Here is a 24,330-nt window from a genome sequence, read left to right on the forward strand (position 1 = left end):
GAGCATCCCAGACACTGCTTCATCTAAAATACAGTAACATGTGCTAACATTGCATTCCATCTATTAAAAACAGAGCTTTATTGTAAGCAAGGCACAGTCTTAGAAGGATAGTCGCTATTTTACATTTTCTTCCAGGCTTGAAAGTGTGTCACTGGCTGACAATTACATCTTTTTATATTTGATATAAAAGAATTCTGACATACCTAAAGGATATTTTAAACCCCTAAAACTTAAAGTACCAAAAATCCAACTTGCTGGTCAACATGGCTGTGTTAACGTGGTTGGTTTTATTCCCAGTTGTCACTGGTTTCTCTTTATGGGAGGGCCAGCAGAGGGAGTCAGGGACCAAGCCTGCGCCCAGCTCCTCCATTCCTTCCAAGTAGCATTCCACCTCTCTAAAGCCACGGAGGTTTTAAAAAGGCAATATTTGGAACCCCACGGTCCTTCCCCAATACATTTTTTTGGGCTGGACTGTTAGGAAGCATCTCCTTCCAGAGTCTCACAGGGACTTCACGCAGGGCTAGGATGCAGTTACTATTTTACTGGAAGATAAGCATATAAAATCTTGCTCGGTCCTTTTGCATCCTCTCAATCTTTGACTTTTGCAATTGAAGTTTAAGTCTGCTGATGGACATGCGCCGCTATTAGGTTATATTTCAGATAAATCTGTTTCATAGCAGTAGCTACCTCACACTGCTGCCTCTGTTGTCTGAAGTTCAATTACACTTCACAAATGGCTTAAACATTTGACCTAAACCACAATGGCTTAAAACAGCGCCTAGAACGGCGGCGCAGGGAGCGAAACTCACCGCCTGCAGGGCTGGGCACAAGGAAAGGGGACAGTAACGCGGGCAGTGGCCGCGGGAAGGGTAGCTGTGCCATCTGTGTAAGGTGTGATGTGCGTCGTTAACTCGAGAGGTGTGGAAGAAGGGGACATTTCAGAGGCTCCCAGGGGAGCGCTCAGAGAAGCAGACCGCCTGCTCTCCAGTCTGTGCGCGGGTCTTTCCCCATTCCCTTGGGAATAAACTAGAGGGGAGCAGAATCACATTTTTCAGTGACAGCCTGCTTTTCACTCCTCTCCTGGTGACTATAAAAGGAGCAGGAAATACCACGCTTCCCAGTCATGCCCCAGTTCATCTAGGGAAAAGCTTTTGTGGAGAAGAGATGATTTCCAGCACACATGAGAAGTGTGAGTTCCCTTAGGACAGGTTTCTCCTTTTCCGACGAAGCCGGCACTATCGAACACTTTGACTACAATCCTAAAAAAGGAGTAATGTCCCCAAAATACTGAGCGTTCCTAATGGCTTCACTGCAGAGAACACGTTCTGCTCCACAAGCAGCAGCACGTTGGTTAGACGTGCACGGAAAGAGGAGGGAGCGAAGGGAGCTTCTGCACAACCACTGCAGCAAGACTCTGTGCCCGGGAAGAGATGCACAGCAACCTCGGCGTTTGGTTGTGTTTAACATCATTCCATCCTGCGGGCATGCAACCATCAGCAGGCTGCCATGCCTACAGGAGACAATGATTTCTCTACGGCTCAGCACAGAGATCCATCTTCCCAAGGGCATGAGCCTCTCGGCTGGCTTCAGTGGGAGTCTAAGTTTCTGTGCTCCAGATTTCCAGTGAAATACCCACATTTTTCAGATACATTAATTGAGAGAGGAGAAAAAATTGGTGACCTGGGACTGGAGAAACCTGAAGAGAGCTGCAACAGTAAATATTTCCACTTCCAGCAGGTTTGTACATTCAAAAACATTTGCCTTTCCCTACTGTGACAAATACATTTACCAAATATAGCTTAATTACCTGCACAGCATGAGACAAATCTGACACCAAACAGTGCCTCAGCTTTTCATCACTTCCTATTCCTTGCAAAACAAAGTCAGGGACATAAGATGAACAGTAGCCACCTAGTAAGGATCTTCCAAAATTGGCAATACTGGGCTGGACAGAGTTCACTTCAACTAATTTTGACCTGCAAGAAAGGCATATCAAAGAGATGTACAATAGTAAACAACAAATTCAGCTTACAGAGAGGTTGCATTTTCACATTTATCATCTCTAACTTCCATTCAAGCACCTTTTAAAAAGAAAGAGTTTCAAGTCAGCTTTTGCAGCCAGCCCACTGTGGAAGAAAAGGATACGAGCCAAGATCGCAATGCACAATTAATATTTTTTTCCAGACCACTGATATCTCTATATTCTTTTACAACCAGCGAGCTCAAGAGACACATTTCCAACCACTGATGCCAAGTTAGGCTACAGTCCTCCAAACATGTGACCTGAGAAGAGACTCTATCTTTTTTAGGCTCTATTACTGCTGAACAATACTTACCCAGGAAAAGGAATCTCATATTCTTCTGCCCAATCTTCTTGCTCTCCTCCATAATAGTTACCGCTTGGTCTAGTTAGATCATGACCTGTATCCTCACTTTCACTGTCACCCAGGGCACTATCTGAACTCTCATTTCTTGGAATGTCCCAATCAATTCCCGGGGTGACTTTTTTCTCTACGTTTTCTCTGTCCCCATGGGGGACGCGAATAGAGATTTTCTCTCTTTGGTCCTGCTCATTAAAGCAGTTTTTGTAGGTCTCTTGTCGAACAGAGTCCATAAATCTACAAAACTCGCTAGCTGGTTTGCTAGTCTTTGTACAGAGCTTTTTAGAAAACTCTAAACTACTGTTGTGAGCAAGAAGGTCTGTAGCTGCTTGCCCTGGAATATCATCAATAGTCCGGGTTTCAATTGAACTGTCATCAGTAAAATATTCGTCAAACAGACTCATGCTCTCAGCGTTGTACGGATTTGGATTCCAGCTCTGATGCTCAGCAGCAACTTGAGGAAAGGGTTCGGCCGTCCCACAGTCTCTGTTTTGGTCCTCAACAGTTTGTTTAGCTCCACAGTTCTGATCAGCAGACACTCCTTCCTCTGTTGCTGGTGGGCTGTGATGCCTAGCAATTTGTTCCACTACTGCCTGACTTCTAAGTTCGATGTCTGAATCGGGCGACATGGAATCGCCGATGAGGAAAGTCACCTTTGTCTGAGCTTCGGCAGCACTGCAAGGAAAGGCATCGCAGAAGAGCTTATCCGGCGGCTTCTTCTCCACAGCAATACCGGGTGACCTCGTTACACTGACCGCCTGGTTGCCCGATTCCAGTGAGTCTTCGCTCCTCCACACGTTTGCTGTTGGCTCCAAACCAGATTCCGTCACTGCACGTTTTTCTGGTGAAGCTGACCCTGTGCACACCACGGTCTCTAGTTTTGTGTCCAGGCAGGGTCTCGGTTGCTTAACATCAACAGCATCTTCCTGGCAATCGTCGGGAACAATAGTTCTGTTCTCATCTGAAGAAGATTCCAGCTCTACCTTAGGAGTGTTTTGTGCGTCTTCTCTCTCTTGCTGTGAAACACCTTCTATGTTTTGTGCAAGGGAAATCGGACATTTGCAATATTTACAGCTACAGTTAGGAGTTCTCATTTCTTCAGACTCCGTCGGTAGCAAGTTGCCCCTGTTCTTGTGCATTGTGACAAGCACATACTCAGATTCTTCTACTTCTCCTTTCTCCAGCGTGGTAGTTATAACAGTTCCAGGCATGACAATGGCTTCATCTTCCCCATTTTCTAGAAGATGCGTCTCTTGAAGTTCAGAGCATCTGATGAAGTAAGTAAGGAAATAAAGCAATCTCTGTACCAGGTCATGCCTTTTGCCAACCACAACTGTTTTCGCTAATCTCACAGGTGATCCAATAGCCCCATACAGGTCACCTAGAATAGGAAATAAAACAAGACAATTATTTTGCATCTTTAAAATGAATTAATTCTCGTAACAGACAGTTGTTGTGGCCAATTTTCAAAAGCCAGGTCTACAATAGAAAAATACTAAAGCAGAAGAGTGAGGACAGCTATGCTAGTATTTTGATTTCAATACAGAGAATCCCAAAGATGCTGTTGGTATCGTATGTAAGGTGACACGCTGGTCAGGGAGACATCTGATCTCACATATTAGGGAGTATTCGCACCACCTAACTTCAGTGCTTTGGAGGCTCGTCTCCTGGGTTCCTTATATAGCCATGGGAGAGAGGAGGCATCTGCTCTGAATTACCCTGGATAGTCTGGAAACTGGGCTCAACTTTTAACCACCAAGAGAAAGCTGTAAGGAGAAACAAACCTATGTGAAGAACGAGGGCAAAAAGTGACAGTGGCGGGTGCACAGCTGAAGCCAACCTTCTTCTCTTCCCTCCCCTTGAGCTCTACTATGGGTTGGATGGGTTGTTTTGACTGTACTCCAGATTCACCTGGGGAAGTGCCTGTGCACGTGTTGTTCTGGAGGTATTAGGGCACTGCATGAATGCAGGGATGAGGGGACAAGGGATCCAAGAGGCCTCGAAGGCCCACCTAACCACAGTGGATCCCTTGAGTCCCATGAGCTCTGAAATCAAGTCTTCTCACCAACTCCCTGGCCATTCCTGCCTATAGCAGAATGGGGCAACCTCGCAAAACTTTCCTTTCCCTTCCCTAACCAAATTCCATGAGTTTGCGTACAGAGCAGGACAATCTGACCAGAGAGCAGGATGCTCACCTCCTCTTCTCTACTCAGCAATTAGAAGACAGTATGACTAGCTACTCAGTCGACTAGGCTTTGAGACCTTACCCAGGGGGTTGCCTAGTCATAATTTCCTGTACTGCGTCGCTCCTTTGCCTGTTGTATTAAGAGTATGTTAATTTCTTATCAAAAGATGGATTTCCTTGATTTGCTCTTTCCAGAACCGGGCTTATTGATAGCAGCATCCCAAAAAATAAAAATTGATCTTCCTTATAGGGGGAGGACCAGAGGAGCACTTGAATCCTCCATCATCACTAGGGCAGGTGACCTTAAGAGACCTGCCATAGATGACTACAGAGGGCTTTACTTTTTGCCTGCCATTTTATAATTGATAATGCCTTACGAAATTACAGCACACACACAAAAAAATACAGTGACCACCTCTAAAGCTTGAAATACACACTTTTGTCTCGTTTTGAGTAAAAAAAAAATTTACCTTGGCGGGGAAGTAACAAGCATCCATAAACACCACCACACACATACCCATTGATGTAAAGCTGTTGGATGGTTTAGAGATGTTTGCCACATACCGAGCTGTGCCCACAGTGGGTTGTACGGATGAGTTTTGGCCAGCATGTCCACGCTCTGGGAAGAATGCTTTTCCAGGAAGATTCTTATAGGCGGCTGGCCATTCGGCATGACGGTAGGGACCCAGGCCAAGTGGTTAGTCAGGACTGCAGTCAGTAAAGCTGGTAAAAACCTGAAAGCAAAACGTTCAACATCGGTTTTTTCCAGGTACACACTCAGGATGTTAAACTGACAGCAGTTCTACAATCTATACGGATCAAGGATTGCACAAACAACCTAAGAAAGTTGGCAGAGATCATCCGCTTCGGTCTTGGTTCTTTGGGGAGAGAAGGGAGGGCTCTACCCTCCCTCCCACCCCTGCAAAGCTCTTTTTTAGAACACATTTAAAGTAAAAGGAGATATTTTAAACTTGTGGCATCTCAGTTCCTCTGTTTGGCAATAATTATGAGACTTCCTATTTTGCAAGCTTTATGTTGTAAAACATCTCAAAACCAACTTACTTTGTTCACTGTAAGAAAACAGTGGCACTGTGTGGCCTCTGTACTCCAAGGAGATGCCAAACCCTTAAGATCTGTGACTATTGATGAGAAGGAAGGCTATTGCTACCAAACCTGTAAAATAGCTAGGTGCTGTGTTCTTTCATCTAACTGTTATGCAATTTCAGCATATATGGCTGCTCCTTTTCAAAAATAAACCCCCCCAAAGTTCTGTAGCTCAGCCAGAAAGGCTTTGTCCTCACACTGGCAAAACAGTTTTCACTAGCTAAGCAAATAAGGTGAAAAACCTTTCTGAAAAATGTTAACTACCTGATTTATTGTAACGATAGAGCGTAGCTTCTGCTCCGCAGAGGGAAGCCTTTCCTTCCCAGTCCCCCTCCCTGGCAGGAGGAGCGTGCAGAAGCGCAGCCCAAGAGCCTCCCGCACGCCGACAGATGGTGCTGGCGGCTGCCGCAGCGGCTCAGGTGCCGGGGGAGGAAAACAGTCAAACGCCACTGAGCCTCAAAATAACGCTTATTTGAATAGTTTACAAGCATCAGGAACCCTACAGCTTAAATTTAGCCGTTTCCTCACTGGAGACAGCCGAAGGAGGAAAGGAGATTTAAAACTGGATTGAAAAGGGTATGGGGCTTGATTTTCCTCTTGCTTCCATCAGTGTAAATCTTACTATATGTAAAATAAAGCAAGCAAACAAACCCAAACAAATGACCATTTAAAAGTAACCAAGATGTATAAGGCTCAGAATGGCAGGGACCAAAGGGGCTAATCCCAGAAAAAAGCTTCCACTGCAGCGGGAACTGCTTTTAAGAAAATACATTTGAACCCCTCACAACTCCCTACGGTTTCTCCAATTGCACTGAGGCAGGAGAAGGTGGACCGCGCTGACCCTCCCATCTGGGGCAGAGAAAAGATGACAAAGTTGGTGGCAAAGCTGGAAGATGGGGAGCAGCAGCCCCTTCCCCACCCGGCAGAGAGCAGCTTCCCCGGCGCTAACAGCTGGTCTTTCAGTGCCATTCCCACTCAAACTTCACATGTTTGTGCTCGTTTTAGGACTTCAATGGAGCCAAACGCTTTAAAAACTTCCCCTATTCATGCCCTGGGGAAAGAGGATGAAGTGTTGACAAAAGAGTAAATTTATCAGATTCTCCCAAGTTTATCAAGAACATTCTCCTTCTCAATTTTTAACAACCGCTCACGGCTTTGTCCTGAGGGCAGAAAGGTGAGTACTAATGAAGCACACAATTTCTTCAGTGGCATTTTACAGAAGTCAGGTTTAAGAGCAATTTGCGGTCAGACAGTATTACAGACACGGCTCTTACTGAATGTCTAAACCTTGCTCATCATATGATAACTGATTTTTGAAAGGTAGATTAATGCATTTCATAAGGTATGTTCACCCCCTTCCAGACATACACACCCATCACGCGCTTCCTATGGACACGTTTCAAATGTTTAGCCTCTACCAAGATTTAGAGAATTGTGGGAAAGCAGGCATTTAATAAGATACTTTCTTGTTTCTTTTTTGTTTTAAAACAAAGGTATTTATGGATGGCCTTTTGATTCTTTGATTACCAGGATTTAAAAAAACCTCATTCAAAAATTGGTTTGAAATAAAAAGGCATAAACACATATGTAATTTAAAAACTAAAATCCACCGTACTGGTTTTTAGAAGCATTTTCCATCAAGAAAGTGAATTCCTTCATGAAGCGATGGCAAAGCTGGTTCTTTTCAGGTGTCCCCGACATCATAGTAAGCCAGACAGGCTCCCCAATCCGTGGCATCGTGTAGAGATTGCAGATAGTCGTTCTAGAAAACAAACCCAAAAAATCCAGAAGACTAAACAAAAAAACCCGAAAGGCAGAGATCCCAACTCAAAGAATTTACTGCAACATTTAGTGCCAGCTGTCATTTCTATCAGAAACAAAATTTCTCTCATCAACCGTTATCCAAACCATGTTGTTCATTAAATAGTATGAATTCACCCTTCCACCTCAGAGAGTTAAGCCTCACAGGTTCTTCATGTATCTACCTACACTGATCCCAAACACAGTAACATTCACTGTCAAAAGTCAAGAGCTGCCCGTTCTGAATGAAGAAGAAATTAATGATTTTTTGTTGTTGTTATCTCCCTGCTATCTCTCAACTTCATTCAAAACATGTAAATCCTCCATAGTTCTGCTTGAGTTATGACTAGGGCAAGTTTATGTGTATCTGACTTGTAAAAATACCTTAACTTCCTCCTTGCTTTAAAAAATTGCTATATCTCCAGGCCAAACCCACCAAAGTGTGGATGTGCAGAGCAGGGGACCAGCTTACCACTTTAGCTTTAAATATAGTGTATGAGAGTCAAAGTTACCCCATGGTTTCAAGGATTATGCACCTACCCACATCCTTTTTGACTCTACAGAGGACAGTAAATGTATGATTAAAACTTTGGTTCTGCAGTAAAACACCAGATTAAAACCCCTCAGATTACTGTTAAACTCCTCTAAAATCTAAACTAAATTCTAGTTTTGTTCTAAGTACAATGCCTATGTTGTGACACTATGGGAACCTGTATTTTCATCACAGCAAAAATGTAAGCCTGAAAAAAACCAAAACAAAGGAAATGACTGATCAATTCAGGTTTCTCCCCACCTAATGCACTACTTTTTCTAGAAGAGATACTTTTGTTTTACAAGACAAAGATTTACATTATCCCATTATCTCTAGGACCACTCCTCATTTACAAAGATCTTCCCTGGGTATGTTGGTCTAAAAATTTATGGACACTTCCAGAAGTAAAACAATGGCTGCGCAGGTCAGGCAGGCAAACACACTCGAGCAGCAGCCGCGAAATCTTCCGTGGTTTAGTGTTTAAAGTGAAACTCCCTAGGAAGTGAGAGCCCAGCACATCAGCAGCAGAGCAGCACACAACAGCGCCGGTACGAGGGGCACTCAGGGGAGGAAGGAGTTATTCCCTGGTTATTCAGCAGAGAAGAAAGCAGCTGTACGGTGACAAGACTCCCGAGAGCAGCTCCCCAAAAGGCAGCAAAGGTGACTGTGCACCCTGCCGAAGTCACCGGGACTGCTCAAGAAGAAAGGGGGTGAGGGGGACAGCGGCATTTGCTGCCTTATTTTTTCTCTCTGTTTTCATCAAATACAAAATCCATCCTGTGTGTTCACAATAGTCAAAATCAACCCTGTCTTCCTCACAGGTTAGATTTTCAGACACTCCGCTGCCACAAGCATGATGGGAAAGCCAGAAAACAGTCCATGGGCTGGAGAGGGGGAAGGTCAAGTTACCTTTGCGCTTACCAGACCCACAGCACCCAGAGGGCTTGCTGTTTGCTGGGTCAGTTTAGAGCAGCCTCAGAGCTGTTCTACGTTACCCCCTCCTGCTGGTCCTCTCTTGGGAGGAAAGCACAGCCTGGTTACGGACCCAGGCACAACAGACCTGCCAGGTTAGATGCGAGTGGGGCATGCAGCCTGGGGACACCGGCACTGCCATACCGTGGGGGGAACCGGAGGGTCTCTGACAGTGCAGCGCTCTTGGGGTACCGAGATTTCGTGCCTTGGCAGTAGCAAGTTGGGACTAGAGGTGGGCTTATTAAGGGAAAGCTTTCTGTTCACAGCCCACAAACTGGAGTGGATGTTAGAGGCCCAAAGAAAGGGAGAAACCCCAAGTCCAGGGACTTCAAAGCTCGATGAGTTTCAAAGCTCAAAACAAGTATTGAAACTTACACCCCCCCCGACACAGCTGACCTTAGAAGCTGAAGATAAACTGCACAACTTAACGTAAAATACAGCTTATTTCTCCTTCATATGCAAACTAACCCAAGCCAAGCCTCTTGCAGCTTGGCTGTTTTGAAAAAAGAAACTACTTCTATACTAAAACCAACATGTTAAAATATTTGTTTTCGTTGAAAAGATAGACCGAGTCTTGTGATTCGTTATTTACTATTCTGGTAACCCTGGCCGCATCTGCAACTGATAGTGTTTCCTCAGAGAGAGATCAGATTGCCCTGGCCGGCGGCCAGCAGGCATGTGACTGCAGCACAGGGAACCCTCCATGCCAGCGCAGGCAGCAATGGCACAGAAACCAAGGGCAAGGATTAACTGCTTTCCAGCTCTGCAAACACGGAGGGAAATGCTCTCCTTCCATTTATTAAAGAACAAACAAACAAACAAAAAACAAAACAACAACAAAAAAACCCCAAAACACTACAGGGAAGCTAACCGGATTTAAAAAATAACAACCATTAAAAAAATCAAATTGACCCCTCTTGGCCATCTGCAGGAAGCAGCCCCCTCCCCTCCACTCGCCATCGCCCCCGCACACCAGCATCGAGCAGCGGCATGCAAGGGAAAGTTCAGTTAATGAGAGACTCTGTTCTTTTGAGCTTTCTAGTACATTTAAAATGGTTTATATTTGGAAATGCTTCTGGGAGGCTGAACTCCAGCCTGGAGCTTACAGGCACCTTCGCACCAGCAATGGGTGCAGCAGGCGCAGGGCGGGGGGAGCTCCTCAGGAAACACCTTCACATCTAACAGCGGCTTGAAACCAAACAAAAGCCCAGCCCAGCCAAATGAAAATGCAGACCTGAGCAAAACCCCTCCTGCAAACCCTCTGGGGTTTGTCTGCTCTGCGGGCGCAGATGGCACTGAGGCGAGCAGCCCTGCTGCTTGCAGACACGACAGCGCTTGCGGTGCTGCGGCAGCCGCCCTCGGCACGGCCGCAGGTCAGGTGTTGTGCTGCTCCCTGCTTCACCCTCACCCAAACACACCCACAAACCTCCCCAGCCTTTTGTCCTGGATTTTAGTACCAGTCCGAGACATCTTTCCCTAGTGCTGTACAAACCAAACAAGCCAGATGGCTCCTCATGGATGAGAGCATCCCTCTGCAACCCCCTTCCTCCCTAAGGGAAACACTTCTGACCCTCAGCACCGTGCTGGGAGAGCTGCTCTGCTGTTTAAGAGTTGCAACGTAATGGCAAAGCTCAGCATCTCTTTAGAGGATTGTTTCCAAAAAGAAAAAACATCAGTGGTTTAGAAAACTTAATTCACATGCATTTGCTCCCTATCCTCATTCCTTCTTTCCAAAGATGATTTTTCCTTAAAAAGGAAAAAGAAAACGAAGGCAGTAAGTGCTGCAATGAGTGCAGGAGCGGGGGTCCCTCCACGCAGGGAGCCCATGCAACTCTTGTGCCTGTGCTGGCACAGGGTCCAGCCTGCACCGCTGAGCAAAATGCACCACTCAGTTCACAGCAGCATAAGCTGCTTAAAAATTACTGGCATAAAATAGGATCAAATTTGGCTGCCAGAAAGCAGAGAGAGATGTTTCCCTAGGCCTCGCGTTCAGTGTTTCCTTGCCAGTCTGCGTATTTGCCACACAGGTATTAGTCAGATGCATAATCTGTATTATCAATGTGCTGCGTTGGCCTCAGGGACCAGGGGAGTCGAAATGTTTATGCAAGTACAGTAGCTTATTTCGTAAGTCATGTGTCTGCACAGCTGGCATCCAAAGAGAGTTTTAAGCCTCTAAGTCAAGTGTTAATAGCTAAATCCATCAGTGCTTTAGAAAATTAAAAATTGCTGTAAAGCAAATAATGATGCAAGAGTAGGCCTGGAGCTAGGCACCAAATTGATGGCAAATCTATCAATGGCATCAATTTGCAGAAGCAGCCTAGGCCTTTCAGAGAAGGTAGCTTTGTTTTTTCCAGGATGAGACAACAAGAGCAAAGGAAGCGGTCTGTTTTGCTGTCGTCTTTTCTCCCTCTCCACCCTCAGTACCAGCAGGTAAATGCCTGTAAACGCTTGACTGACCCTGCAGCCAGCTCCTTATAATAACCCTGCTTGCAGGCTAGCAGGCCAACCTACAACCACAGCACCTTCCCTGCAGAGGGGGACTTTTGGGTGGCAGGAGGCTACGGTAACAACTGTCACACTCCCTCCTCCCTTCTCTGATCAGCACGGCAGCGTGTAGCCGGTCCCCCATGCCCCAGTGATTTGAGGTTATTGTAATCACCAGAGGAGTGCACATCAACTACACTTTAGAACCTCTGAAAGTCTGGGTTTTTAAAAAAAAAAAAAAAAAAACTCCTTAAAAAAAAAAAAAAAAAAGACTGCAATGAGTTAAACCAGCACAGGATTACGTTTTAGAAACGCCAACCCACTGAAGTCAGCACCCTTCTTCCCTCCAGCACAATTTGCTAAGAGGGCAGGAATCAACGCAAGTCTCAAGTTCACCAAAGGACTCAGGCTCCTGACTTCCCCGTGACTTCAGTGGGAAAGCCGACGCCTAAAGAGATAATAGTGGCCTAAATGGGTTTGCTGAACCTGTGCCAAAGCATCTTTGCATCCAGCCTTCAGTATTTAAATATGCCTTTTTTTTTTCTTACCAGACACATATTGCATTGCTTTGAAAAGCAAGTGGCTCTTGCATGTTACAGAAATGCTTTTCTTGATGGCAGCACACACTGCCACCCCGAGACACAGCAGAGGCACAAGGACCTTGCCTGCCTGCAGGACCGGCCCGAGCTGGGGGCACTGGCTGGTGCACGCCTCTGAATGCACTCGCTTAAAAAAAAAAAAAAAAAACAACAAAAAGGAATTGCCAAAGTCTGCTGCCCCAGGAAATTCATTTATATGAAATTAAACTGGATTTAATTTACCTCGTTACACTATTAAAGAGTAATATTTATATCACCATGGAAACCTCTGCATAAAACTGGTAGTTAAACACACGCTTCCAGTGCTGGTTACGCAATGGCCATGTCATGTGAATGATCGCGTCTTACAGCGGCTCTGGAGAGTGCCAATCCTCCGATGTCCGGTGGGACATTATTTTCCTCCTCAGCCTGATGAGAGCAGCCTGCCTCGTCCCATCCCAGCTCAGCACTGCCGAGCTTCCCTCCAAGGAGGAAAAAGCTAGCAAGGGGGATTTGGCCTGTGTTTTCAGGGTTATTTTTCCTATGTTTGACACGGGATACGCGCCCCTCCCCAGCACTCTGGAACTGTTTAACTTGGAAGGACAAAGGAGAACAGGCAAAGTCCACCGAATGTATCTTGAGGGGGAATGTTTTGGGGGAAGTTTTGGGAAAACAGCTGGGGAGGTGGTGTTATCAGGGGGTGGGAATGCAGAGAAATGGCTCTGGGTGAGAATGGGGGGGAGAGGCAGAGCAGACCTGGGGGGAATGGAGGAACCACCGTGGCTGCTCAGAGTTGCTGAACTCGTCTCGGGCCCCTGGGCAGGATCGGCGGCTCCCAGCAGTCACGAGCTCCCTCTGCTCCCTCTCTTGGCACTGCTTATCCCATCCACCTCTCACCGCAGGCCCACGTGCTCGCTCTTCCCTGCCTCCTGTCCCTACCGAACATATCCTCTGCCCTCCTTTGCAACCGCCCAGAGGTGAGGTTCTACAAAACAAGAAAAATTAAAAAATATACTGTGCCTTCATTCTGTAACCCCACCTAATCCATGGCATTCAGGCAGTAAGTGGAATTGTAGAAAAAATGAGTGAGCCCTCAGGATCCTTCACTGTTCGGTAAAATACATCCTGATGTCAGGATTTTCTTTTTACAACATCAGAGCACTGTCTTCTGTACTGTCTTTAAAAAGTAGCTCTACAGTGGTTGTAAAAGGAAGCACCCTGCCCCTCCCATCTGAGAGGAGATGAATCACTTGAAACAGACGGATTTCATCTTAATTCCCTCCCCATGACTTAAACTATGGAAAGAAAATACAGTTAAATGCCAGGGATGTGCTTATCTGCGCTACTTTGTATATTAACTGTTGAATAGAGACGCTCTGCAGGTACTGATAGCAAGAGATTACAGCACTGCATTTTACTGTGTGAAAAAGATAGTCCTCCTTCTTAGTAGCTGGTTATCTGAAACGCCTTTAGAGCGGAATTTAGAGCAGGGTAAAGGTCTTGCTTTACTCACACATCAGGCAAATATACACTACAGGAGGATTTCCCTAACACGGCTTAGCAATTCTTTTCCCCCTCTCAACGAGCCATAAAAGAAAATTTAAGAGGTTGCTGGGAGCTTCATTACTACCTAAAGCACAGAAAACCTTGATCATCTATGTCCTGTTCACACCAAGCCCTGATGGATATACACATTTGGCAAAATCTAAAAACACAAACAGATTATAATGGCTGGCTATCACCAAGACCTTTATTGTACTTACTTTTGCAGAAGACTTTAGACATTGTAAGTTACTTATCCTGCACTAAGGAGAAGGTCCTTCTAAAACAGACTTGAGTGCTTTTGAAAAAACAGACACAAAAGATAGGAGACAAACTGCTCACCTGAATTCATTAAGGGCATCAACAATTCTGTTATATGCCAAACTCCGCTGACTGGCATCAGCTGATCTACGACTCATTTTCATAGCCTTGAAAACAATCATTAAACAGATAAGTAAGACATGGCTACAGAAGCACAGAAAATGGAAAACAGTCATGTGTTTGACTTTATCTTTCATGCAACTAGTCATGCAAATAATTTTTTTTTTTAAGTAATAAAATGATGGTACAAGTGCCAACTTTCGTATCTGAGGAAAGATAGGTGAGGCACATGCATTTGCAGCCTCTGCTTCTTCTGTGCTTTTCATCATTCAAGGCATAAAAGGGGTCAAAGTTTTCACTGCAGTGGCAAAGTAACCACTAAGTATTTCCTAGAAGAGAGATTTGAAGCAAATCTAACCGCACATTTGAAACTTCGATCTTTGAAAATTTCCTACACATCAGAATCAGGGGGTTAAAAAAACAGAGAAAGAAAAATTGATATTTATTTACAGCCTACAACAGCCTAGAGATAGGTTCTGACCCTGCGATCCACTAGACTCAGATACAGCTGAAGCAGGGAGGTAGAGGTGGCCTCAAAAGCACCTTTTCTCCTTGGCTGATCTAGGGCTTGCTGGGAGCTTACACAGCCTAGTGACTGTTCTAGTTTGCAGCAATCCCTGTACCGTAATGCAGCATGCTCTGTCCTCACCCTGTGTTGCGCTTTTGCTAGCAATAAGAAACATCATCAAAGATGCCGTGGAGCAAAGCTCTTCTCTGGTGCAATTCCAATACCCAACAGCGAGTTGATCCCACTTTTGTAAACTAGTAACAAGAGTCAGGAATTAAATCTGACAGGGCTGGGGGGAACATACAGCAATACAAGTGCAAGAATCAAAAGAGACTGCATTTACCTGTTCTATTGCACTCTTCAGTTTGTTCATGTGACTCTCAAAAAGAGGGAAGTGTGAGAAGAAGAACTCATTAAATTTGTTGTTTTCATCTTCATCTCTTGAGAGTGAAAAAATAACTCCAATTGCTATCTTTTTCTTCCTAACAATTCCTGGGCTAGGACCAGAGCTGTCATCTGACAAGTTAAAGCTTTCATCCATGGACCTTGAAGCATGGAAAAAATAGAAAGTTAATGTAATCCGCTGCTTAAAGTTGTACCTTGGTTTCCTGTGTAATTCAATTCTTGAACATTTAACTTCAATAAACACCTTTTGTTTGCATGTGTTGTCAAATCATCACCTTTGATAACATCCACCTCGCAATTTTTTACAAGCAACCTTTAATTGATCCTGCAATCACAAAAGCTGGAACCAGATTCAAAGTGTTTCTGGGATCAGAATATAGTATTGTAGTTCTCTCCCATCTCTGCCAAGCATTTGTGTTTTGAGTAGGCTTTTAGAGCTTCTTATCCTCAAAAGTACAGCCTACAGGTTTGCATTTTGCTGAAGGCTTTCTAGTTAGTGCAAAACAATGAATGCCATGAAGAAAACAGATACTAAAAAAGATCAGACGTGGAAGTGCAGCCTGACTTACACCTCTGTAAATACCCCACAGAAAGCAACAGCAAGAGCAGATGTACATATGCAAGAGCAGAATCAAGCTGACAATGGTGGAAAATTTATGGGCAACAACCAGCATTTTCATTCCCAGCTCACCATCGAGGGAACACCCCATTCTCCAAGCTGGTAGTCTGACTGCGACGCCAACGCCGCTGATAACTGCTAGCACAGCTTTTGTTAAACGAAGAGCCCGGAGATGGAAACGGAGTGATGAGCAGACTGCTAAGAGATGCTGTAATAATAAGAGGAATAAATAAAAATCTCTCCAGAAGAACGAACATTTGGAAAATAATACCAGCAACCAAATGAAGCCCCTCAAGATAAACTGGTGTTGCTTCTCAAGCGCCTTCTCTTTTGCTTATCTATGTTTCTTATCTAAAAATAACCAGTTTATAATAACGTTAACAAGATATAAGGGTGGGACAGTCCTGCAGCTTTACATAATAGGCAACATACAGGCTGCACCTTGCTCATCAACCCTGAGCATCGGGAAATAATTTCTTTGTGGAAAGGAGTAATGTTAATCACATCCTTTAACAGCCTTTCCAATCCTAACCTTAAGTGCCCAATATCCTGAATTTGGGGGGAAGGAGAGGGGTGTTGTGGAGGTGAATTCATGTTTTAACGTTACCATCCTCCTCAATTTGGAAAGGAGATAACAACAAGTATTGTTTAGAAATGCTGCAAACTCATTTCAATATTTAGTTTGGCTTGTTTATTTGCAGCATGCTTTAATAAATTGCACTGCTGTTCAGATGACCTCTGTGAGGTTCCTAACGCAACACCCTTGACACCTACAGCATTTGTACATATACATACAGGTATGCATTAATGCTTATATATAACAAAACAGAACAATCACATGTCAGCACAGGAAAAACTATTTGATGATGTCTAGATATCTCAGTGATGAATATCACTGAATATTTTTGGAGTCTACAGGGTTAACACATGAACTGACATTACCAGATCTTGCTATACCGCTGTCTCTGTCCTCATTCTGCTCCCTCCCAGGCATATCCATAGGGTTGCTATGAACTGTAAAACAAGGAATACCAATTAGCAGGGGAATATACAGTTCCTTTCTTGTTTGCAGATCTCCATGTAATTAATGAAACAAAAACATGCTCATTAATTCAGATCAACAGCACTGCACAAGGCCATCACCAAGAAAGGCTGCTTAGCTGAACAAACCAAAACACTTATCTCAAAAGCTTGTATGTGTTTTTCTGAAGTCCATACACCTATTTTAGTACAAACTAAAACTAGTACACTTTGTTTCTTTACACAGATATTTTTCAATGAAATTTTAAGGTACCAAAAGGATGTTGGTCACATTGGTAGTACTCAGTGTATAGACAAAAAAACCCACCAAAAAACCAATATAAACACAACTTCATTCATATACCAGCTTTCTCAGGTATTATATATATAATTTTAAAAGGGTTTTACAATGCTGTCTTGAAGAAAATAAATACTTTTAAATTGTGAGCAGTGCATTGGTTGTTCAACTAAGCTGTAAGCTGTCCAGATTCACAGTCTGCGTATACACGAGATCAAAAGTGTCTCAGGCTCAACAGTCTTTAAGTGTGATACATTTCACAAATGTGTGTGTGAAATAGAAGCTACTCAGCCATGGAAATAAGACCCAGCTACTGAAAGCAAGAAATGTCCATTTTAAATGAATCTAGGTTAGCTTCAGTTTTTACAGTTTGGTTGAAACAAGTCCAGATCAAAACAGCTTGACACTATTGTGAAATATTATTTCCAGAAATATAAAATTCACCATTAAATATATGTTTCCAAAACAAAACAACACAACCAACCAACCCCAAAAGAGGACGATTAAAATGCCTGCTGTCCTCTGGGGATTTAAAGCATGTATCCAAAAAGGTAAGAGAGCAGACATCACTGTCCATTTTGTATTTAAAAAAAATAAAAATCTTATTTCCAGGGCTAAACTACAAGTCCACACAGTTTTGTCACACCAGCTAGACTAGCCACACAGCACAGCACACAGCACACTGCAAACCTGCAAAGAAAGAGGCGCTCCGGATCAGGCGGAGCGGACCTTGCTCTGAGAATGCCCGCCTAGGGCTGCAAAGCTGTGAAAGACCTACATGGCAAAACGTAAAATACACATGAAAGAATGAGGTTAGTAAAGCAGAACAGTCTGTAGGGAGGAGGCCAGGGCAGGGAGAAGATACAAGCCAACAGAAATGCAGACTAACGTATGCAGGAGAACAGCTCTTATGCTTAACAAGAACATTGATTCAAGGATATGGCTTACAGTTGGACTATATAGTATTTATAGAATTAAAATAATAGACCCAGCTTTACACTGTCTCCCATACAAGGATGGGGTTTCTCTCCAAGGGTTTGCTTGGGGTTTTTTTTTAAAGTTGAAAAATGATTAATTTATGCAGGCTCAAAGCCTAACTTGATGACAAACAGGAGATTCATCGTGGAGTACAATGTTTGTTTTAACATCCACACTGGTGGGGTGGCTGAGGAACACTGTTGCTGAAGACAACAGGGAGGAAGGGGGAGAAGGCAGGGAGAAATTCATCTTAGTAGAACCAACAGAAAATTATAGGCTGAAGTAGTTGTTCTGAGAACAGTCAGTACCTCAGTTCAGTGAAATGATCATATAGAAAATAAATGTTAGCAGTCTCAGTAGTCCATTCTAAAAGTAATACTGGATTGTAGATATACCAGGGAGAGTGTATTTACTGTACACAGAGCCAGGAAAAATGCGTACGTATTTTTAATGAGTTAATTGCCAGTCACTCTCCTAAAGTTGAAGCTACTGCTCTCTCAAAGTTTTCTCATTATACAAAACACGAAGGCTGCACCTCAACAAAGCTCCCTTCCATTCTCTTAGGTCTTCACTCATTAAAGGAAAGGACATGACCACTGTTGCTTTTTTTTTTTAACCCAGCGTATCTAAAAAAAGCAGCTTGTAAATAGTTCCCAACCAAAACACATAGACCCTTCTCCTATCACAGGCTGGGAAGAGCCAGGGCGTCAGGAGCAGTCTCTGCTGTTGAACACAGTTGTTAGAAATGCTGCAGTTACAGATTAACTTTACCTACTTTACCCATGGTTCCCTCTACGCTGAAACGGGAACTGTAAACAAACACTGTCGAACCGACTGAAAACTTGTGCAGCTCAATTACAAAGAAAGGTTCAGCATCCTCTTCTAGCAGGCAATCTCATCACTTCTTGTTGCACACCCTTGCACCGAGGTGCCTATACCTCCTGGCCAGCTCTCGGGGCAGTTATCCTTTCTGCTCGGTGGGGAAGAGTCACCCTCACTACAGAGCCGGACAGGGATGAACATGTGGCACTGGCTACACCTAAATCATATTGAGTCCGCGCCTAATCGTTGCGTTATCTGAATCTGAACTTGCAGTTTAGATCACACTGGTGACACAGGAAACTTTTGCCAAGTGCAAACCACAGCAAAACCCTAAAAGTAGATGAAATGAGTTCCTCTCTCTTAGATCAGGCACCTCATTCACTCATGCACTGCGAAAAATCACAATTGAAGTCTGAAAGGAATACGGAATATTAAGAAAAATGCATCTTTTTCAACTTTCCTGACTTAGTAAATTCAGGAAGCATTTAATAGATAATAGGTTCTTACAACTTTAATTGGCTTCCCTTATAAATGGACTATTGGGAATGATTTTAATGAGTATACAGCTTTTGAGCCTGAAAAGCATTTAAGCCCATGCTTAGGTGCAGTCTTATCAAAGTGTGAAGGACAGAAGTGAACACACCCAACAAGAATTAGGACCATGTCAAAGCCAGAAACCCAGTTAAAGTAACGAAGTCATCAAATTCACTCCTTACTTCCAACCCCAGAAAAACGTATTTTACATACAGCAATATTCTGGAAAGGAAACGTAAAAAGAAGCCCCTTATTCCACCTACTACAACAGACATTTGCTTGGAAAGTCAACAATCTAAACCAAGGGAAAGGAAGGACATGCTGAAGAGCTCATCAGCCTGCTACGCTGGACAACCAAGCACTCAGGTACAGCATCTTTACTATCAGCTCTACTGTCCCCAAGGGGAAAAGCCAAGACCTTCCCCTCTTTCTGTTATCTAATGTTCATGGAGCTTTCACCCCCAGCACTTCCACGAAGGCTGAGAACCAAAGATGCCACATGGCTTTTCAAGACTGCTTAGCTTCCATGGTCAGACAGAGAGAGAAAGAGGAGAGAACGAGAAGATATTCTGTCTAATCTGATCAAAAACTCCAGCACAACTGTGCAAGGCTATCTTAGGCTGGTTTGAAACACACGGCCACATGCGCTCAGGTGGCCAGAGTACAGAACAGAATGAAAATTATTAACGAAAATAAAACTGGGGAACTGAGCCAGGCAGAATCAATCCCTCCTGATCTGAAATATGCTGCTTAGAAAGTTCTAAAGACTGTTATTTTCCAACATTTTCTGTATTTGAACTTAAGCATATCTAAATATTTCTATTATGTATTTTATATACACGTATATAGCTGTATATATTGAACCACTGCTAATTCCTTGAGCCATCCAATTTATTCTCCTCCAAACCCCTCCAACATTAATATTCTGTTACATCTTTAGCTTTTTAAATTTTAATTCTATTTAGAAGACTTTCATATTCTAGAATCTATGATTACTCAGTTAAAGATACCAGGAAATAAAATCTGCTTATAATTACCTATATTCCCAAGAAGTCCATTCATAATTGTACTGTGGTCAGGCTTTAATGTATTGCTGTCTTGATTAATGAACTCAAGACTGTCCTGCAACCTATAACAAACATAAAACATACAACAAAAACAGTGATTTGCATTTCAGTAGAATCTAGTGTTACTTCATTATAGCCCGAATGGAACGGACAAGATAAGGACGCAGGCTTCCACTCGAAAAAGCTTTCATAGCCTAAGCCACATTCTCAGGTGGGTCAATTAATACACAGAAAACTAAACATTGAACCCTCTGAAGCCAGATGTTTTTGTAACAGCTTTTTCTTCATCTTGGACTGAATTCCCCAACTCCACTGTTTGGTCCTCATCCCTTCTCCTCTGGTGGTTGCAGGTACTTTGTACCTTACAATATCAAGCTTCACCATATCAGCATTAAAGGAATGGTTCATTCATTTGCTTACAGCAAACTGAGGTGAAGACAACCGCAAGGGAAAGGTGAGGACACTAGGGACAGGATGTAACAGATCAGGGAACAAGAAGTTATTTTTCTAGAGAAAGAATCTGGAGGGTCCAAAAAAAGTCTTCTGTGTTCTTACATTCATCTGCTTATGTGCAATAGATACAATTTGTAATGGACTCACGTATTCAGACTTCCGTAGATGCTGCTTCCAGTGCGAGCTGTGAAAACCTTGCTGAGCATGAGCTGAGGAGGTGAGCTAGAGGACAAACAGGAAGATGTCAGTCAGAAACACACTGCCAAGACAGGCTTTGCTTTCCATTTCACAACCCTCCAGATTTTATAGACCTAAACGTGACACAACAGCCTTTTGTGTCAAAAGTGACACCACAGTAACTTTAAAGCAAATCCAGAAATTCCTTTTACTCTGCACTTGGTGGCATTCAATTCATTACATATTTGCACTAAGAAGTAAGTCTTCCGAAAAGACCAGCAGTAAAAAATTAATCTTACCGGATCTGGTGAATTTTCAATGTGGAGCCCTTGTAGCTCATAGCCACAGAGCCAAACATCATCTCTCCAAGCATGTTAGCATCTGAGGAGCACCGAGAACCCTGCAAAAAAACCCCACCAACATTTGTTTTTAAGCATTTTAGAAGCACACTTCTATGAATGCAACATACAACTAAGGAAAATATTCTTTGTTTGAAAGATAAACATGCAAAATATCTTGCTATAACACTGTTGAACACACTAAGTTGAACAGTTCAGTAAAGATAATGCTAGCATAGAAAGTGATCTTCACATTGGCTGTAAGCTAAACCACTAAAATCATCCAACAAACCCAACCCATCTACAGGGGGTGAGAGGAAGCAGATTCAAACTGTGCTGAGTCAGGGGACTAAAAAGTTTTAAGAGTGTGGTAACACACTTTACTGAGTAAGAACCGTTAAGCCTAAACCTTGTGCCTGCTTGACAAGAAGAATCACAAGGTCACTGGAAATCTTATACAGACTGCATTGGAGCCAAGTTGGACCAGGGCCTTCTTGACAGAGACTGATTCATAACTTATCCATGGATAGTATTTTATACTTGATGCATCTTTCCCTGGTGCTCCTGTGACGGTACCAGCAAAGACCTGTAGCATCATGATGCCAGGCTCAAGTTGTGCAATTCCTGCTTCTCGGTTGGCGAGAGCTTGCTGTAAGGCATACTGGCTAAATACAAAGGAGGAACGCCACCATGCCACATCACAGGCTAGATCAAATACTGCAAACAAAAACCTAAAATTAAAAAGTTACTCAGGGCAATCAACTGGAGACGACTGCTCAGCTGACAGTCATCTTATTTGTATACTTTCAATGAGTGAGATTACTGTCCCTTTATCCAGGGCTGTTTCATCTCTAGGCTAGCAGAATATTAGTGCTGGCTCTCCACTGGTGCCTTGCCCTGAATAATTTAAAATATTGTGATCACTCACTCACAGAGCTCAGGCAGTTCATAGGTGAGGTACTTTGGTACTGTGCAGGAGAGCAATACATTTCCTTTGAGGTGCGTGATAACTCATAACACTTCCTTGGAGTAATCCTTCGAAAAGGCCCCTAAAACCAGTCACAGAAATAACCTTGTGTTTGGAAAATGCCAAGTGCCGTATCTCCATATCCCTTATCCAAGCTCTGAACAACCAGGATCCTCACCTGGATTCCTACACAGGCTTGGAATATATCTAAATATTTTGCCCAGCATCAGACAGCGAGCTAAGAGCACAACCAAGGACAGGGTGTCCACACCACAGATTCCTACCAGCAGTAAGCAGTGACATGAAAATGATCACTCCAAGTTTCTGCTCACGCTAGCCCGCAGAACAAGGGCAGGAACAAGGAAATGCTAATCAGCCAAAAGGCAACACACTTATAACACTTTTCAATTTTTAGCTCTTCTCAAGCACTCTCAATTAAGATGATGGTACTTTAACAGACATACTATTAACCTCTGAAATCTGCTATCAGTGCAAAAAAGATAGGGGATGACTAAAAGTAGCAACCACAGTTACAAAAATGAGGCTACAATTGTAAGGTTTGTTAATGTTCATATGACAGGGCAAAATCAGATCATTAGCTGGGTCTCAGAGAAATTTCCATCTTTACCTCCCAAGATATCATACTGCCTAGGTGCACTGTAGGCAGTACTGGAAAAACTAGACTTTAAAATCAGTCACTATGACCCAGCAGCTCCACGGAAATAAAAGCATAGATGTTAATGGCTCTAGGAAATGATAGGTCTGCCAGCATCAAGTAAGAACACTGCAAATTACTACAGCCAAATGTTATGATTGTTATTTTTAAATCTGTTGCTGATCTCCAATTGAAGGACTCATTCTGAATAAATGTCAAGTCCTTGATGGTTGGTTTTGGTTTCAACTTTCTGCTGTTGCGAAAATCTAATTCTAAAGCTGAGGAAAAATATTTTAAGATAAAGTATTGATTTTCTTTGTCAAGCAACCAAATTTAAAAAGGCAAGTGAAAATCAGCTGCTTTCAAATTTAATTACAGGGGTTTCCCTTTCCTCTGAAAGACAGACACAAGCAATGCCGAGGGCAAAGAGCATGATAAGATGCACCCATGGCCTGTTTCAGTCTGGCATTTCATCTACACTTAATAACAATAATTTTACCATGCGTAACAGAAGATGCACATATTTAATGCATTTAATATGGAAACACTGCTACAGCTCAACTCCGTGGGCCTTTAATGCTGCAAAATAAAGGTCACTCAAGACCAAAGTAGAGTGCAATCAACTGAGGAAAGGGGTTAAATATTAAAAACCTCAAATAAAAAATAGCCAAGGAGCATCTGGCAAAAAGGGCACAACCTCCGGCACTGACAGCTTGGACACAAACCAATTCCCTAGGTCATATTTACGAGCTCACATAAAAACTGATCATAAAATACCCACAAGTGTTTGTTATTGCACATTAGCATATTAGAAGTAGTAAAATTTGCATGATTTGGAAATTACATTTCTGAATATATTTACAGCATTTAATATTCCACTTACTGTACATATTGTCCTATCAATAACTAAGTATATATGTAAATTAAAAATGCAGTACAGAAATAAATGTCAAATGTCGTGATCAACAAATCAGAAAGACTTTCAGTCCTGACTACACTGACAAGCAGGTACAGAGGTAACGCTAGTGTCATAATGTGCAAATAATTGTGGGCAAGCTTAGAACCATACTCAGCTTCATTTTAATGGATTCTGATAACATTTGTGAGGGATCTGGACAGGACATAATTAAAAATATGGAAGCCTGGAACAAACCCCTGTATTTCACCTTGCAATTAGAGATGCCCATATATAGTCAAAGTGTACTTAAACAAGGAAACAAAGAACTATTTTAGAAGTCCTATAGCATTGTATTATTTGGACTTCCACTTCACAGCTTTAAAAAAAAAAAACCCAAACAAAAAAAACCCCAAAACACCTTACAAATACTGCAAATACATTAACTAACTTCTGAGGTTACCAGACACAGCAGTTAGGATATAGGAAATGCCAGGCTAACTGGTGTCTGGACAAACTTACTCTGGCCCTTCTGCAGACATGATACAAAATTTTAGTGTGCAGTAAAGAACTCTTGTATTTATGGTGCTCTGCTCACTTGCTGGGGAATCCTGGAAGGAGCACAGGGAACGCAG

At 43.0% G+C, this 24,330-nt stretch overlaps 1 protein-coding gene across 3 annotated transcripts in view; it reads right to left on the bottom strand.

Moving 5' to 3' along the window:
- FNIP1 (folliculin interacting protein 1) overlaps positions 1 to 24,330 on the bottom strand; it is a 67,961-nt gene that overhangs the window by 2,397 nt on the left and 41,234 nt on the right. For 2 of the 3 annotated variants that reach the window (XM_050905359.1, XM_050905357.1), the window contains 12 exons: positions 21,140 to 21,240; positions 20,811 to 20,885; positions 20,181 to 20,272; positions 17,500 to 17,583; positions 16,434 to 16,505; positions 15,564 to 15,699; positions 14,811 to 15,012; positions 13,921 to 14,006; positions 7,286 to 7,432; positions 5,131 to 5,300; positions 2,337 to 3,762; positions 1,808 to 1,976 (listed from right to left, as the gene is read on the bottom strand). In XM_050905359.1, coding sequence (XP_050761316.1) covers positions 1,808 to 1,976; positions 2,337 to 3,762; positions 5,131 to 5,300; positions 7,286 to 7,432; positions 13,921 to 14,006; positions 14,811 to 15,012; positions 15,564 to 15,699; positions 16,434 to 16,505; positions 17,500 to 17,583; positions 20,181 to 20,272; positions 20,811 to 20,885; positions 21,140 to 21,240 — 2,760 coding nt within the window. The remainder of the gene's footprint in view (positions 1 to 1,807; positions 1,977 to 2,336; positions 3,763 to 5,130; positions 5,301 to 7,285; positions 7,433 to 13,920; positions 14,007 to 14,810; positions 15,013 to 15,563; positions 15,700 to 16,433; positions 16,506 to 17,499; positions 17,584 to 20,180; positions 20,273 to 20,810; positions 20,886 to 21,139; positions 21,241 to 24,330) is intronic. The other variant, XM_050905358.1, reaches the window with a different exon arrangement.

Source organism: Gymnogyps californianus, chromosome 14 (assembly GCF_018139145.2).
Source record: "Gymnogyps californianus isolate 813 chromosome 14, ASM1813914v2, whole genome shotgun sequence".
Taxonomy (NCBI): Eukaryota; Metazoa; Chordata; class Aves; order Accipitriformes; family Cathartidae; genus Gymnogyps; species Gymnogyps californianus.